The 16,678-nt window shown below is 42.0% G+C and overlaps 1 protein-coding gene across 2 annotated transcripts; it reads right to left on the bottom strand.

The window, feature by feature from the left end:
* Positions 1-1,311: 1,311 nt before the first annotated feature.
* Positions 1,312-15,746, bottom strand: scara3 (scavenger receptor class A, member 3). 2 transcript variants are annotated; one of them, XM_028397914.1, is made up of 12 exons: positions 15,471-15,746; positions 8,682-8,720; positions 8,399-8,443; positions 7,108-7,227; positions 5,609-5,689; positions 5,294-5,412; positions 4,967-5,211; positions 4,457-4,676; positions 4,278-4,366; positions 4,001-4,193; positions 3,731-3,908; positions 1,312-3,646 (listed from the first exon to the last, which is right to left on the bottom strand). In XM_028397914.1, exons 1-12 carry the CDS (start codon positions 15,475-15,477, stop codon positions 3,165-3,167), a joined length of 1,818 nt encoding a protein of 605 aa, XP_028253715.1. In that variant the 5' UTR covers positions 15,478-15,746; the 3' UTR covers positions 1,312-3,164. The 2 variants fall into 2 exon arrangements, with proteins under 2 accessions (XP_028253715.1, XP_028253716.1); XM_028397915.1 differs by having other exon boundaries at positions 8,682-8,717.
* Positions 15,747-16,678: the final 932 nt, after the last annotated feature.

The following is a 16,678-nucleotide window of genomic DNA, read 5'->3' as shown; positions in this document are numbered from 1 at the left end:
CCACCCACTGAGGTCTGTAACCACATATAAACCATGTTTCCCCACCAAACAGTTAGAACTGATGAAGCTGCTTGGATGAGCAGCGAAACGTCTTCAAGAAAACTCTACATGTCCAGACGCCCTCTCACCGGACACTTCCTCCAGCTCATCTGGGGGGATCCTGAGGTGTTCCACCACGTCTCTCCACCACGTACTGGTTCTTACCCGGGGTCTCCTCCCAGTGGGACATGCCCGGAACACCTCACCAGGAGGCATCCGAACAGATGCCCGAGCCACCTCAGCTGGCTCCTCTCGTTGTGGAGGAGCAGCAGCTCTACTCCAAGCTCCTCTCAGGTGACTGAGCTCCTCACCCTATCTCTAAGGGGTGCCCAGCCACCCTTCCAAAGAAACTCATTTCGGCCACTATTCGCGATCTCATTTTTTCGGTCACTACCCAAAGCTCATGACCATAGGATGTCTTGGAAGATCTGTCCATCTTTATTCAGTCACTGCTCCTCATGTCAACATTAGTTAAAACTGTAGTAATACACAGTAATGAATATAAGTACACTCCTGTCCTCCTTGTTCCTATTGCCTGTGGCTTCCTCTGTAGTGTCTGGTTGCAGACGGTGACATCTGCAACACTTCACATCGCCTTACTGACAGTGCCACTGATTTATGGCTCAACATGTGTGAATAGTTGATCTGCTGGATCTCTTCCCTTGCCGTATTTAAACAAAGAGAGCATGGTTAAAGTCAGATTGAAGCAAGGATCCTGGATTTTATCAATTCCCTGCTTCTTGGATCGGAGCAGATTTCAAGTCTCTGAGGTGAAAACAGAATGTGATTTAGAGTGAATGTTGCATGCTCACAATGAAAAAGTCACAGTGAATGAGGGATTTCAGTGGATTCATGAAGGAAGTTTTTGTTGGAGATCATGTTCCTTTAACATCCCACAAGGTTTGTCATGTTCCAGAGGGGGGGGGGGATGTTATGAAAATATCATACACCAGTGGATCCAGAGTTATGTGCAGCTCTCTGTGAGCCTGTCTCAGACACTGAATAGCAGCATAAAGAATATTTGGGGTCATAGTATCAATCATCCTGCTAAAAACTGGATTATGTGAATTATAAGCCACATTTTTGGTACTGTAAAACAAGAGTAAAAAACAGGCACTCTTCTCAGCCGCAGGTATCTAATGGTTAGGGCTGACATGTGTTCTGAATTAATGACAGAACCACTCCCTTTCTCCCACAGTGCAACAATAGCACTGTGACATACAGTACAGTAAGACACGCACACAGTAGAGGCTTAAGTAGAGGCCTAAAAAACAAAAAAGTATTTATTGAAGTTCGATGCAAGCCAGTCGCATTTCATTACAAAACCCAGATTCATCATTAATTCTATGCAAAAAGACTCTGAAATATAGATGGTTATGTGTTTTAGACCTTCATGTTATTGTTTTGTGAAATATGCTTCTTTATAGGAGTTAAATGAAAGAAATTGAAGGCACTCAGTGTCTAAAGATAAGGTGGAGCTGGAGGCAATTAGCTTAGCATAGCATAAAGTCTAGAGATGCAGGGAAACAGCTAGGCTGCCCTCTTCAATTTATTACAGCAGTAGGGTTTCCAGACACTCTGGAAATGCCTCCCAAAACAACCCAGAGCAGCACCTAACGCTGTCAATTCAAACCCTAACTGAGGGGATTTCATGCTAACTATAATGGGATTGCTAGAAGCCCAAAGGTTCCTAACCCTAACCATGACCAAATACAGATAAAGCGAGGGAGCACGAGCTGCGTTGTTGTGCGATTGTGGAAGCAGGAAACTCGCGCTATGATACGACAACAGCTTGTCACTGAAAGTGGCAACGCCCAAAATTTATGTATAATTTTAATTGCGAATATATAATACAATTGACACTAGAAGAGAACTTGTCCTTTGAGACCAGAATGGTTTTTGTACCAGGTACCTGTAAACATGTAAACATGTTCATTTCTGCTGTGAAGTTGGCCATTTTAACATGGGAGTCTATGGGAAATGACTCGCTTCTGGAGCCAGCCCCCAGTGGTTTCAGCGTGAACTACAAGTTTTGACATTTCTCCATAGGCTTCAAGTCTGAGCCCCGGATGTTGCTGCTTGACCCTAACCCAACAAGAATGGAGAAATGGACCTAGAAATTAACTTTAATCATAAACACCGAAAAATACTCTGAGTTAATTTGGGGTTGCTTTGCTTTTGTTTTTTTCTATTTCAACTTCTTAGTCCATGAGTAAAGTAGGAGAAATCAATGAGATAGATCCTTTAGGTTCTTTACCCCAACCCTAGCCTGGTCCATCAGAGTACATACATTGTTTTCCATTTCTATTCATAACTAACATAATTAGCTGTGTAAATATTCAAGCTAGCCCATCCTCCTGATTTCAATCTTTGTGCTTCTAGGCTAATAACCAACTCCATGCTCAGCCCACAAACATGCATGTTCTATCTGACTCTCAGTGAGACAGTAAATGATTTGTCAATATGTCTTCACAGGTCAACAGTATTAGCATCAATCAATCAGAACGAAAGTAAATCCTGCATCTTCATCAATCACAGTCCCAGTTCAGATAAAAAGCTTCAGAGTACCTGCTCTGAAAAGAGAAGAGACTTTTTAAAGAAACAATAAAGTGCCATCCATTACAAACGGATGTATCATTAATGTGTACGTAATGCAAAAACAAGTGGGTATTTTTTTGTGTCCATAAAGTTGTGCGTGGGAAAGAAAAGCAGTCTGGATGGAAAGCAGCACTACTTCAGTCCAAATCTGTGGTTAACAGGCCTTCCATTTATAATTCCTCCAGAGCCTTTGGCTTGACAACAACCTTAAACACATTCTCTGCTTTCAGTACATTCAACTAGGCAAGACTTTGAATTCAGTATAGGATATGAGTCATTTTGTTGCTATTAATCTCATCTTCTATCCTGGTCTGTGCAGAAATTGTGTTTCAAAAATCAGGTTGCTGGTACCTCCTGTTCCTATTTTCGGCTTTTGTGTATCCAGGGAATGTCTCCTTTAAAACCCCATGTTGTATTTAATTTGTTATCAACTTCTAGCTTAATCCCATATTGATGGATTATTGTGTCTCCAGTCACAATAACTGAGCTCCTTTGTGACCAAAATTCTTCAGCTTCATCCTTTCTCTCTATTGTCTCTTGGATCCAGCACCCCGCTGCTGGGGGCTGTTGGTTTGGTCATGTGTGTATGGCAACCCGGGAGGTCCAGGAGTCCCTGGTGGTCCAGGTGGCCCTGGTGGACCTGGTTTCCCCTTTGGTCCTGGAGGTCCAATGATGCCTGGTAGTCCTGATTGGCCCTGGATCCCTGGAGGCCCTGCAGGTCCCTGTATACCATTTCTACCAGAGGGGCCTATGTCACCTTTCTGGCCCCTTTCACCTTTGGGGCCTGGTGGACCAATGGAACCCTTGGCTCCTTTGATGCCCATTGACCCTCTATTGCCGCTGGGACCTGACTCACCCGGTGCACCTTTGGAGCCAGAAAGACCCTTCTCCCCAATGGGTCCACGGCCTCCTACAGGGCCACGGTCCCCTTTGCTGCCAGTGAGTCCCATGGGACCTTTTGGACCAGACTCACCTCTGTTCCCTTTGGGTCCAGGTGGTCCAGGAGCACCTGTATATAAAAGATCGTAAAATTAGTTTGAAACATACAGTGGCCACATGGTCTTTTCTGTTTTTATTGGTACACCTGCCAAACCTTTTACAATAGTGAAGTTCTTTATGAGCTGAGTATGTAAGACATCCACCAGCTTCATCTCCTCCATCACCATGGACAAGTTCCTGACATCCACATCCAGTTTGACATTCAGCAACATGTTCTGCTGCCTTAGCGTGTCAGCTAAGTGGAGGAGCAGCAAGATTGAGTTGTTCAAGTTCTGCGTAAAAGAGAAGGAAGCGAACATTGAGATAAAGACGACAGAGGAGATGATGAAGAATGAGAAGAAATCAGGTGTTTGTTTTGTAAAACCTGAAGATCTTCTGTGTGTCTGCCAAGGCGACTCTGGCATGAAGAGCTCTCGATGTTGATGTACTTGTACATGCTTTGGACATGGCTAACAGTGGCATTGATGCTGGAGGAGATCGTATCTATCTCCATATTGATGGAGTTAAGACGGCCGTCCAAGGCTGAGAAACGCTCCCCTGTCCGGTTCTCGTAGTAGCTGAAGTTTTATGTGTTTTGTTACATAGAGAAATGATCATCTGATAATCCTATGTGTGTATTATATATTTATATTTTTTGTTACCTGGAATGGTAGCGAAGGTCATGCATGTTCTCTTCGTGTTCGTCCATAAAAGTCGTCACGTTGTCGAGCTGCATCTGCAAATTCATCACCTGTAGAAAACACATGTTACAATTCTATACTGAATCAATTCATTGCCTGTTCTTTGATCCAGTCCATACACCACCTACATTAGTACTAACCTGCTGAGTGAGGTCATAGTACACCTCAGTGGACATGGCGATTCTCTGGTGATCTGCTACAATGTTGTTCTGGAGGAAACGCATGGTTTGCATGGTGTTGCTCGTGTTAGACTTGATAACACTCAGAACTCGGCTGTAGTTCTGCCAGTCGCTCGTCAGCTTCTGGAGGACCAGAGTCTCCTCATCTGCTTTTCTCTGCAGGGCATCTATCCACATAGTGCTGGAAGGTGGCAAAGACAGTAAGTGAGAAGTACAAAACATTACTGTGTTCATACCGCATAGTTGTATGGGGAATACTAGGCCCAGACTTAAACCAAACAGATCATGATTAGGTCAACAATGGACCAGAGGTCAGGGTTAGGGTCATTTAGAAGGATAAAGGTTTAAGACAACATGCTAACACCTAAACACCAGCATTTAGCCACATATAGCTGTAGAGATAATGCTGATCAATAAAGTCAACTGATATAGCTATGTACAAACATGCCGTGACTGATCTTTTTCATTCACCTGAGTGCCACTGTAGTGTTAACTTGCTGGGCTGTGCCTTTGATGTTGTACTGATCCTCAGTCAACGATTTCATCTTCTCTTCAGTTTCGTGGATCACATCCTTCCAGCCCTCCACTCGATCAAGGTATCTCTCCAGTGACTGGTTAAGTAGTCTGATCGACATGAGGTGGTTTTGGATGTCACGTGTCAGCTGGCTGCTGGTGGCCTTTAGGGTTGCCTGGGTCTGGGTGGTCTGGTCCAGGACCTGGAGTGTGAACATGGAGAATTTGCAGGTTTTCTCTTGTTTAATATGATGATTTACTGATTGGTTTGAAGGTCTGCCGTACCTGCTCTTGTCCCAGGATCATTCTCTGGATGTCTTCAAACTCTCTCTTCAGTTTGTTGATCTCTTCGCTGTACAGAGTCACATCTAGACAGCCTGAGTAGTTAGACGTGGACCTCAGATCTAAAGAGAAGCCGAGGGTGAATAAACAAAGACAGAACAGCATCGTTCCTAACAATAGCCTTTAAAAACACAGCCACAGGCAGCATTTTTTTGAGTTTTTACTGTAAAAAAAAAATCAATTAATTGTTCTGATTTCTTTTATTAACTGTTTCCCACAGTTTTATGATGATCTACGATCAGCCTGTTGACTTATTACCGTCAATTTCTTGCTGGGCCTTGCTGATCTTCTTGTGGTAAACGGACTCCTCCTCGGACAGGTTGTCCACCTTCCTGAACACTGAAGAGACAAAAACGACAAAAATGTGCCAGGGTCATGAAATTGCAGAAAATGATTCCTTAATTTGTCTTTAAATACTTTAAATGTACGCTGTCACAGCTTTGTTTTTGAGGAAAGTTAAACAATTACATTTAAACACTGTGCTGAAACCTGCAGAGTGGATGCAGAAACAACTAACGTCAGAAGTCCAATGGTGTTAACAGGAAATGGAACGTATTTTAAAAAGAAGTTGTACTCTAATGACCTGGCAACAAAACACATAAAGATTTTTCATTATGTAACATATTTCCCAAGAGAGCAACAACAGTTTGGAGATTGTGTGCTGTTTACACCCCCCCCCCCCCAAAAAAAAAAATTCAAGCCCTGGCTCTGACTCAGGGATTGCATATATAAATGCTTCCACATGTGTTCTGCACATTCCACCTGCTCCACTGTATTAGGTGCTGTGACAGTGATGTGGCCAAAGGCTTAAATATTTAGTGAAGGCCAGTGCATCCTTTACCTGTATGCATACTGCATGTGTTTTTAAATGCTTTTCGGTGTAAGGTATAAATGTCTAACTTCATACCACGACCCTTTTTCATGAGAATGTATTTGTTATAAAACAGATGCTCAGCGGGGAATGGAAAAATCAAATGGTGATTGTTTTTCCTCGTGCACATGCACAGCTGAGAGTTGCAGCCAAGTGCAATAATCTTTCTGTTGATACTTGATTTTTTTTTAGTGATTTATACAGCTGGATTACATGTTGACACTAACCCAAGCTAAGATGTTTTTTTTTTCACAAGATATATTTTTCAGTAAATTTTCAAGATAATTATGACATTTGACCTTTGACCTTGCTGTTAAACATTATTGCAACTTCCTACCCTAACTGTGCCATGTATGCTGTAAGCTGAATAAAATAAAAAATATTAAAAAAAAAAAAATAAGTGTGGTTGACCTTTGACCTTTTGGTTATGCAGTTCTTTTCTTATACAAACTCAATGGCTATGTTGCTAGCACTGAGCTACGTCGCTTAGGCTAGCTTGATCGCCAGCACTATACCACATACTACAGGACTTTAGTGTGTCATGTACCTGACTACACATATGTGTGTGTTGTGGGATTTTGGCATCACTCTATAAGGTTTCTGGGATTTCCTCCAGTAAAAGAAGAAGATTTACAGTTTTCAGCCCCAATAAATGTTCCGTTAATGTAAAAAGCATGTGTCGGAGCTGAGCATTTGTCAGGTAAAACATTGTACGTAGAACTCAGGAGCGCTTTCATTTGATCTATGGGAGTTAAATGGGCTGTGTATTATTAGAGCAAATAAAAGTAGAGAAGGCCGACCTATATCCAGGACCAGCCAGCCTGTTGCTCTTCTTGATGCAGCATCAATCAGGTGAATAACCAAACAAATCAGAGGGTGAGCTCACCAAGTGACGCCAACACTGCCACGATAATGATGAGGAACGCCACAAATCCGTAGAGGACTTTGACGGCAAGCTGGAGCGAATGGCTCTGCTGACACCTCACGCAGCCTCCTCTGGTACGACCTGGAGACAAACACACAGGCTTATAACCTACAAGACGTAGAAATTCCACATCTCAGCACTAGGCAGCTGAGGGGGTTCAAAGGTCTGGTAGGCCCATTGGCACATAAGACAACTCAAACGTAGTGTGAACACCATGATGACATATTTACCATTTTATTTATTATTATGAGAAGCAAAGAATTTTGCCACTTTCCAATTGCAGGTCTGTTGAAATCCCTGATACACAAGTATAAATTATAGCTGCTATGAATAAATATTTAAGTTTAAGTTTTTCTAAAATCAAATTTAAATGACTAAACTAAATGGCAGGGGAAACCACAGCCAATCACATGGCCACATGTGTTACAATAGGACCAGAGCCCTTGATATAACAATCAATCCCAATCAAAATCAGAATATCAAGGGCTTTGGGACAGGAGGATATCTATTGGTAGGCCGTAGGATGTCAGAAAAGACCGGAATTTAACCCTTCCTGCACCCACTGAGAATCTGGAAGGGATTAAATTATTGGTGGGGACAATTTAGTCATCACTGGACATTGGTGGGGACGCGTCACCTCTGTCCATGGTAAAACTACACCCTTGATGTAAGAATTAGAATCAGAATCGTGTTTATTGATTATATATATTATATATATTATGATTGGTGCATACAAAAAATGTATAATAATGAAAGATATAAAAATAAGATAAAATAAGGTCAAGTAAACAAGGTAAATAATATAATCTAAGAGTAAAGCTATACATTGACATGACATTACAGACATACAATGAACAGAACAGAATATGAGTGGTGGTTGTAATTGCAAACATAGACCCTGATATGAAAGAGTGTAACAGTGTAATAGGTACCACATGGATCGGTGAGGTGGTACTAGTGTGCAAGTAGTGCAAGATGGAAGTAAACAGTGCAGATAATCATCATTGTGCAGTGAATGTACTGTCCTTGTGAAGTGACAGTGCAGAGCAGTGTATTAATTACAGTTCAACAGTCCAACAGCAGAGGGGAAAAAGCTGTTCTTGTGGCGTGATGTTCTGGACCGAATGGACCGTAACCTCCTGCCTGAAGGGAGTGTCTCAAAGAGTCCATGTCCAGGGTAAGAAGGGTCAGCTTCACACTTCATACATAAGAGCCATAGTAATCAAAAACTTTGACTGTATGTGGCTCTCACCTCTAAATGAAGGCACTTCCTCTTCCTCTCCTGTGAAGTCCTCCTCTGAAGAATGTGAAAATAATGCAAACAATCTCATCATATCAAGGTCTATCTTTCAAAACAAAGCCAAATACATGTCATAGGGGTGGAGGTACTGTGTCATTTCTCCATGTCTGCTTTGGTTTTCCGACGTGGCACAGGTAATGTGAAGTTTAGAAGAAGAAGATCTCATGATGAATATTAGTCTGCATTATTTGATCTGCATACAAACACTCAGAGCAGCAGTGTGTGTGATCATTACCTTTGAAAAGCTGGTTCTCATATCCACCATAGCTGTCTGCCAAATAGAGGGACACAAAGCAGACGTTAAAAGAATCAAGCAGAGTGAAATTTAATTCTTCTGGAGCCACCAGTGACTTTTATTACTCCTGTCATAAATCAGAAAGAGACCAGCTGCTTCACAATAAGTCAGGAGAAAGCAGCCTGTTGGTTTGTTTCTCTATTATTGTGGGAATATTGTGTGTGTGGGTTGTAAGTCATGATAGACTTTAAAAAAAAAAACCTAATAAACCAAATAAAAAATGTTTACCCCTAAGTTACATAATACATCTGACCTGTTTTCATAGCTGCACGTAACAGCTATGGATTTTATACAGCACGTCATTTACTGTATGCCGTGCAGCTCCACACCTGAGGCGCTGAGGGTCTTTGTCGAAAGGAAACACTTCAACAAAACAGGGGAGTGTGAGGGGTTAGAGCTGGAAAACACTCAGTCACAGCAGTGTGTGCGACGGGCTGCTGACTAGCTGCAGGGACACTTGGACTTGGTTTTGAATTGCTCTGCCAAAGGAGCTGGCCTTTAAGCAAACACTGGTTGTCAAACTAATGCATGTAGTCATGGTGAAAACGTTCTTCTCTCAGCACCTAAAATGTGGTGTGTGTTAAAGGAATGTGCACTGTTATGAGTGTTAAATATTTGCCCCACAGGTTTGTAATGTTTCTCCTTACTGAACGCAAAAGACCGGGTAACAAAAACTGCAGTTCCTCAAATGGTCCTCTATGTTATAGCTTTATAGCAGAAAATTGTTCCTACTGTAAAATTTCATCTATGAGGGCTGATTTGTTTTTGAAGCCAGCCTCAAGTGGTGATTTGAGGAACTACATTATCCTTTTTTTCAGCCGTTTTTGTTTTGATTTGTATGATGCCAGAAAATGGTAAAAGGGGATCAAGAGTTTGATTTTCTACCTCAACAGGTCTAGTTTGTCATTTAATGTGACCTGTGCATTTTATTTTGAAGGTCCTTATTTACGCTGGTCATATCTTATTATTTTCTTACTTTCATATAAAACATTTTATTTAAGTTTATAAATAAACACCTGTAAAGGGATTTTTTACATTTTAAAATACAGTTGTGGTGGTCATCATTTAATTTCACTATAACATGAGCCCAGGCCCTGTCCCATAGTGTTAAGCTGTTATCTACATGGGACCTGGGTTACAGTTGTTTGTCTGTATGTTGCCCTGTGATGGACTGGTGACCTGTCCAGGGTGTACCCCGCCTCTCACCCGTAGATAGCTCGGATAGGCTCCAGCCCCCTGTGACAAAGCGGGTTCCTATGATGGATGGATGGTGTTATCATACATGACAGGTGTTCTATCTGTCCAGAGACATGTCTGTGGCAACACAACATTATTGAGTGTTCTGACCTTTGAGTGTCCTTTGAGCAATAGAGTGGTGTAGACGGGAGTTAAATTGCCTGCTGGAAGGACGGCTAAATACCGACACTGAGCAGAGTCTTAGAGAGCTGTTTAATCAGACAGTAGAAATTTAACCTGGATCTCTGTGTTTTTCAGTATTGAGTCAGTACCAAATGTTGCAGAGTTTCTGCAACAAAAATATCTGTTCTGGGTCAGTCTCTGTGGTTTTAATCAGCCCAACATGAGGAGAGGTCTGGCCTCAGGGCAGTGAGAAAACAAGAAGAACATGACTGGGAGAAGAATTAAAGTTCCCCACCATGTCTGATGGGAAACTAACATCATTTGTTGTACATTTATTGACAGACATAAACTGTTTTTAATGCAAATCTTTTTACAGCCTGCACATGTTACACGAATGCTTCAGGTCAACGTACAATAATAGTGATGTAGGAGTATAATTGGACAGGTGGGAAAACAAACAGAGCCTGGACTGCATGGGTCTGAAATCAGAGGATGTAAATGCTAGTTTAGGTTAAACCAAACAAAGAGGTAAAATCATAAGAAATAATGTTAGTGAAGTAAAGTTTGGATTTGCAAATGATGAGGTGTATGTTTATGTGAGTCAGTGGTGGAACGGCTGAGGTCAGGTCTGGGTGCACAAGTCACTGAACACTGGCATAATGACGGAGGAAGTGAGAGAACTGCAGGTCCATACAGGACCATTAAAATTATCTGTAGTGCCAAAGGTTACGCAACAATTCCACATGCATGCAAATATATGCAGGTAAAAGTTTAACTATTTTTTTTTAGTATTTAAAATATTTTCCTGATGACAAATGCTTAAAGTTGGACCTTAAATGTGAAGGCTGCCATTCAAACTTTTCTTAAGCCCCAGAGAACATTTTACCATCTTTCAGCTCTTTGTTTTGTTTTTATGACCCACAGCTTTACTGTTTGGGTTCACTCCTCCCAGCTGTAGCAGGGAGATGTTTTTAGCAGATGTTTGCATCAGAAAGCATATAAATAGCAAGCCAAACGGTGTGTGATTGAAATAATAAGAGCCAAAAAAATTAAGTAGCAAGGCTGCATAAAGTAGGTTCCCAGCATAGGTGGTGTGTGTTTGGGTGGGGGAGCTTTACCTCTTGACTTCTACTGCCCCAGACTCTGGTTTTTCCAAGATGGCAGAACCCATAAGTGAGATATTTGGCCTCAGTTTGAGGTGGAGCCATGTTGTCCAGTTTTACACACAATTTAAGGTGTGATCAGATGCTTATGTGTAAATAATTCACTGTTTTGACAAACATATTAATGACTAACGATATGGTAGTAGGGACATTACATACCATCCCCTTTCCCACCCTTATTTAAATACATTCCAGAAGCAGCCTCTAAATTCCTCTCATTCTTTGTGGTACAAAAACTAAAAGGTTCAAATGTCAGCACATTATTTCTTATTGGAACACTAAACATCACAATCAGTATCCACCCTCAAACATCCACCAGCTCCTCGGTCCCTGTTTCCCTCCTGATGTTTTCACTGCTCTCTGTGGAAAAAAAAACCCTCAGGTCTGTCTCGTTAGCGAGGAAGTGGACCTGTCCAACACACACAGAGCAGAACTGAGCTAATCCGACAGCGGTGCAGCACCGCCCTGCCAGGTCACACCTATACAGGATTGGGTTCAGTAAGAAGACTGTTTCAAAGCTTGATCGTGCTTTACCAACCAGAAAGCTAATTTGTTTAAAACTTGCAGTGCAGTGAAACATTTCTCCACCCAAAGTAAACTAACACCGAGCATCTGCATCTAGATACCAAACTTTACTTTCCTACAGCGAGGGTCCAACTGGTTCAGATTGACTCTAAACAGACTGCATTAATGGAGAAAAACAGCTTCAAGGTTGGAAATAACTGCTGAGAGGTAAGACAGGATGAGAAAAAAGAAAAAACGAAATCTTGTCTAATAAGGTTGTATTTACTTGTTCATTTACTTTGTTCATTTTCTTTTTCCCCTCAGGTCTCTAAAAAATGGGCCGAGTCCCAAGGGCCAACCCAGGATCCCTGTAGACAGGGCCTGTGTGTCTCTGCCCTACTCTCCCCAAGGGAATTGTTATTGTATTTAAAATAGATTCCTATCACCAAACAAGGAGGTTATAATAGTTATAATGAATTATGAGTATGGCAACATACAGGGGATGACAAAAGACATGGGAGAACCATAGATTCACATAAACTGCTTTTACTGCTGAACTCTGAGGCTCTGTGTTTTGTGCAGCTCGTCTGACGAGACAAGAGTTTTTCTTGAGAATGTGAGCAGAGATCAGACCACCTCCAAATGTGTTCTGTGTAGATAACATTTTCCTTGAATAAATCTGATAAAGCTTTTGGATATCATGTGCGCTGCATGTGGCCCATAAGGTGTTTAATGCCCTGCAACAAATACAAAGTCTACCAGCGTGTGTGCAAAAAATCTTAACATCTGAGTGTTGTCCAATTTTACCATTGGACCTTTGGTGTTTGTGAACGCAGCCCCAGGCCTCTGCTTCAGTCAGCTAACCATTGTTGCCGCTCCATATTTGTGGTTCCTCTGCTGTGGTCTCTCTCATGGAGGGGGGGATTCTGGACTTTCCAAAGTCCTTCTTCAACCCCACCCCCTTTTTTTAAACCCTTCTTCAGGTTTTACTTTCACCAGGGGACTGTGCAAAACATGCCACCCCTGACCTCACCACATCACTCACTCCATGATGTGAATAACCATGGAAACAGCATAATGCTGCTGCACTATTTTCTATTCCTTTTTTTTCTTTGTTAATTTTACAAGAAAATCTGCCAAAGAACCAAATCCAAGCCAGTAGAAGGTCCCGGTTCCAGATCAGAGTGGAGGTCTTGACCACAACTCGTAAAGCCAAAATGAGTCCCTTTCCAAAACTCTGTTGACATCTCAGCCATTTAGGTGACCTCTGACTGGAATGTGTGGTCTCCTCGCTAAACTGTAAATGCCTGCTATGTGCTGCAGCAGACTGAAGTTATAAACGATCCATTACAAGAGAATGTTCTTTTATTGTGGTTCAGCAGTGAAACGGGAGATATTCACAGTCATGACCCCATAAAGGCATCACGCCTTCTCAGGGCCAAACATCCTGGTTGGGGTTTATAGGGCTGCAAGGCCAAAGGGCGTGTACAATATTTTTTAAAGCTGTTTTCTTCTGGTATTTACTCGCCCCTAAATTTTGCATGATCATCACTATCTTAGAGGTACTTTCCAAAGAGAAGCAATTAAAGTATCAAAATAGTTATGTAGACTTTCCATTTTTACATCCTGGTATCATTATATATATTGTTTCATGTTGATTTTTCAAAAGAAATTAATACAAAATCTATCAATAAATCATGTATAATGTAAGATGTGCTGCAGTACCCCCAATGGCCACTTGGGGCCGGCTTCAAAAGTGAGTCAAGGGACAAAGAGACAAGTTTAATAGATTTTTTAACATTATACTCCCCTGAAGTGAGTAAATACATAAATGAATAAATAAAACTTTATAACTGCTTTCTACTGTATTTTTATCTATCTGCAGATAAAAATACATTCTGTGGTGTTCACATACTTATTATTAACATCATTCAGCTCTGTCTTTTAACCATCAAAGTCACATAAATAAGATTACTTCTTCATAAAAGTGAAGAAGAGCTGGCTAAAAAATAAGCAGCTTCTCCTATTTAAACTAATAATATCTCAAATGTCTTATTTAGATGGAGTTGCTGCAGGTTCATCACTTTCATTGTTGGTATAAAAACAAGAAAGAATCCAGCAGAAACATTTAGATTATAAACTAATGATAATAAAATAAGAACATGCTCAGACATTCAGTCTACTTTCAATCCAAATCTTAGATACATTGTCTTTACATGTAAAAAGCTGTCACAGCAAAAATGGCACCAAAAACAAGAAAATCTCTCTCTCCCCCCCGCCTCTCTCCTTCCCTTCTCTCACTATTTCCTTCTCCCTTTGCCAGCCATACACCTGTCTGCTGTCCTCTCCTCCACCTCCCCTCCTCTCCAGCTCTATTAGGAATGTATGAGGCAGCATGTTTTGTTCTGCTCGGGCAGGGCTGGAAACCACATTAACAGACCTCCTGTGTTGTTTGGCTGAGAGGAGCACTGTATATGTTCGCGGAGTTAATTTGCTGTGTCGTCTCTGGTGGTTCATGTGCAGCTTCTCACCACAAGGCTCAGCCTGCTGGTTGGAGCTGGATTTCTTTCTGTTTCTACTTCCAAGACAACCTTATCCTTCATTCGTTCCCCTATGTAGCAGAAGTAAAACCTTAACACATAATCTGCTCTTAACTCACACCTAGATGAGACAGCTCATGCTGATTTTTAACAAGACACAGCCTGAAGACAAACAGTCGTGTTTCTGTTGATACATACGAGTTTAGTAGCCTTTAAGCATAAGCAACCAACTTCTGCCATCTGAAACAAACCTCTCTGCCATTTTTTTAGTCGCCATGGTGACACTATGGTCCTACCCTGACCTATAGTTTTTACATGACTTTATTTACATGACCACTAGAGGGTGCATGAGCATACCTAAACACTCCTCCTGTTGCTGTTCAGCTAATGTTTGCATGTGTACTAAACTCTCGTCACTACAGTTATGTAACACAGCAACAGATGCTAATTTATTTTGGCCGATTACATGATGTATGAGGTTAGCATGAAAGCTAACTGTAGAGTGGGTAAACAGTGCGTGAATGTAGCAGATGATGAATGATCTGTGGGAGCCAGGGCACCTAAAGACAACAACAATAATCACTGAGGCTCTGAGGTTAATTAAAAACAGAGCAGAGCTGCTTTAAGTTAGCATAACTACAGGAATATATTCATCAGATTCTTGCCAGTAATGAATATGTAAAGCCCTTCTGTTAGTTTGTTGTTTGTGGGGATTTCTTCTCTCTGTCTCTCCTTCACTGTAACATTCCATCTCTGTCAGACTGTAACACTGTACTTGCAGTCCGTTACCCATGTTCAGAGCCCCTGCTCTCTTCAAAGCTGCCAGCAGCTCTGCTTTCATGCCATGTTGTGAAAACGTTCAAATTCAGCTCTTGTGTTTTCACTCGCCTTCTTTAAAGGGGATATTAAGTCAACCTGTGGCAGATTGGCAGGGCTTGAGAACACTTTATGTTTTATGAAACGGGGCTGCTGCACACACACAGATTTGTGTGACTGATCAAAGTCTCCCGTCCAACAACAACAAACGCACACTTTCTCAGGATCCACACTGCCCATGCTTGTAGCTGATGAGAAGCATATGGTGCCCTGTGCAGGTGCCTGCATGCTCCTGCCTGTGTTTTTACCCTAAGAAATGCTTTTAATCAGAAACGTATAACACTTACCTTTCATGATTTCTGTCTGGTCTTTGCTGCTGCTGAGGCTGGAGGTGATGTTGCAGTCTTTCACTCCTCGCAAATAAACAGCAGCTGTCAGCTGGCTTAGTTATGCAACATGTTCCAAGTGTCTGCAAAGAGAGAAGGACGTCCCTTCAATGGATCACCTCTGCAATGTCATTATCTGAAGGAAATCCTCATAAGTGTTGAACTGGTGTGTTCACCAGCATCACTCTCCATCCAGAGCCTGAGAATGCTAAACTTTCCAAGACAGAGACCATGTGCAACTTTTGGAGAGGGAGGGATGAAGAGAGATATGGGAGGGGAACAAAGAGAGTGGAACAAGAGGGAGGGGCTGGGAAAGGGACAGGATGAGGAGGTGGGGAAAGAGAGAGAGAGAGGCAGGGAGGGTCCATGTGTTTTGTCAGTTTTTGTGGCTGCAGCTAATTGCTAACAAATGTAGAGAGAGTACCTTGAATATCTTTGGCCTTGGACTGTGAGATCGGGAAATAGTTTCTGTGAACACACACCCACACATACGTCAGAGCTACAGTAAGTTTTATCCCTCTCTGGCACCAGTTTGCAGTCTCCTCGGCTCGCTTTAGCTCACCTCAGCTACCAACTTTGACTAACAGCAGGTGTAACTGTGACATCCAGCTGACGGTGCAACTCCTTTAGTTCTTCTCCTGTGCTCAGCTGGAGTTAGCACCTCCTGACTTTATCAGTCTCTCACATTGTTCTGCAGGAATTTTGGTCCATTCTTCTCCACAACATTGCTTCAGGTCACTGACGTTTTTAAGCATTCACTTTGGGCATGCACAGTCTGGACCGGTCCATTCCAAAAACTTGCCTCAACAACACTCTAATATACAGAGGAGTTCATGGTCCATTCGATGACTGCAAGGTGTCCATGTCCTGTGGCTGCAAACAAGCCCAAATCATCATTTCTTAGTTTCTGCTTAAATGCTGTGATGAGACCAGACAACTCCACTTTGGTCTCATCGGTCCATAGGACAAGTGTTGTTCATTGTTCAGATACAGAATGGTCTAGGACCAAAATACATCCTGGACTTATTGGCTCCCTATGATCCATCCAGACGCCTGAGATCATCAGGGACAGGCCTACTGTGTGTACCCAGGGTCTGGACCAGAGTGAAGCAGGATTCAGTTATTTTGCCCCTCACCCTTCCTGAACACCTGAGGTCTGGTCAAACAGT

Source organism: Parambassis ranga, chromosome 24 (assembly GCF_900634625.1).
Source record: "Parambassis ranga chromosome 24, fParRan2.1, whole genome shotgun sequence".
NCBI classification, from domain to species: domain Eukaryota; kingdom Metazoa; phylum Chordata; class Actinopteri; family Ambassidae; genus Parambassis; species Parambassis ranga.
Note: the sequence above shows the minus strand (reverse complement) of the source record. Positions and strands in the feature narration are given on the sequence as shown.

Coding starts and splice junctions, on each gene's coding strand:
- scara3 (XM_028397914.1), bottom strand. Junction 4,677..4,966: donor AACACTACAGTGGCACTCAG/GTGAATGAAAAA, acceptor GCCACCTTCCAG/CACTATGTGGATAGATGCCC. Junction 4,367..4,456: donor ACTATGACCTCACTCAGCAG/GTTAGTACTAAT, acceptor TGTTTTCTACAG/GTGATGAATTTGCAGATGCA.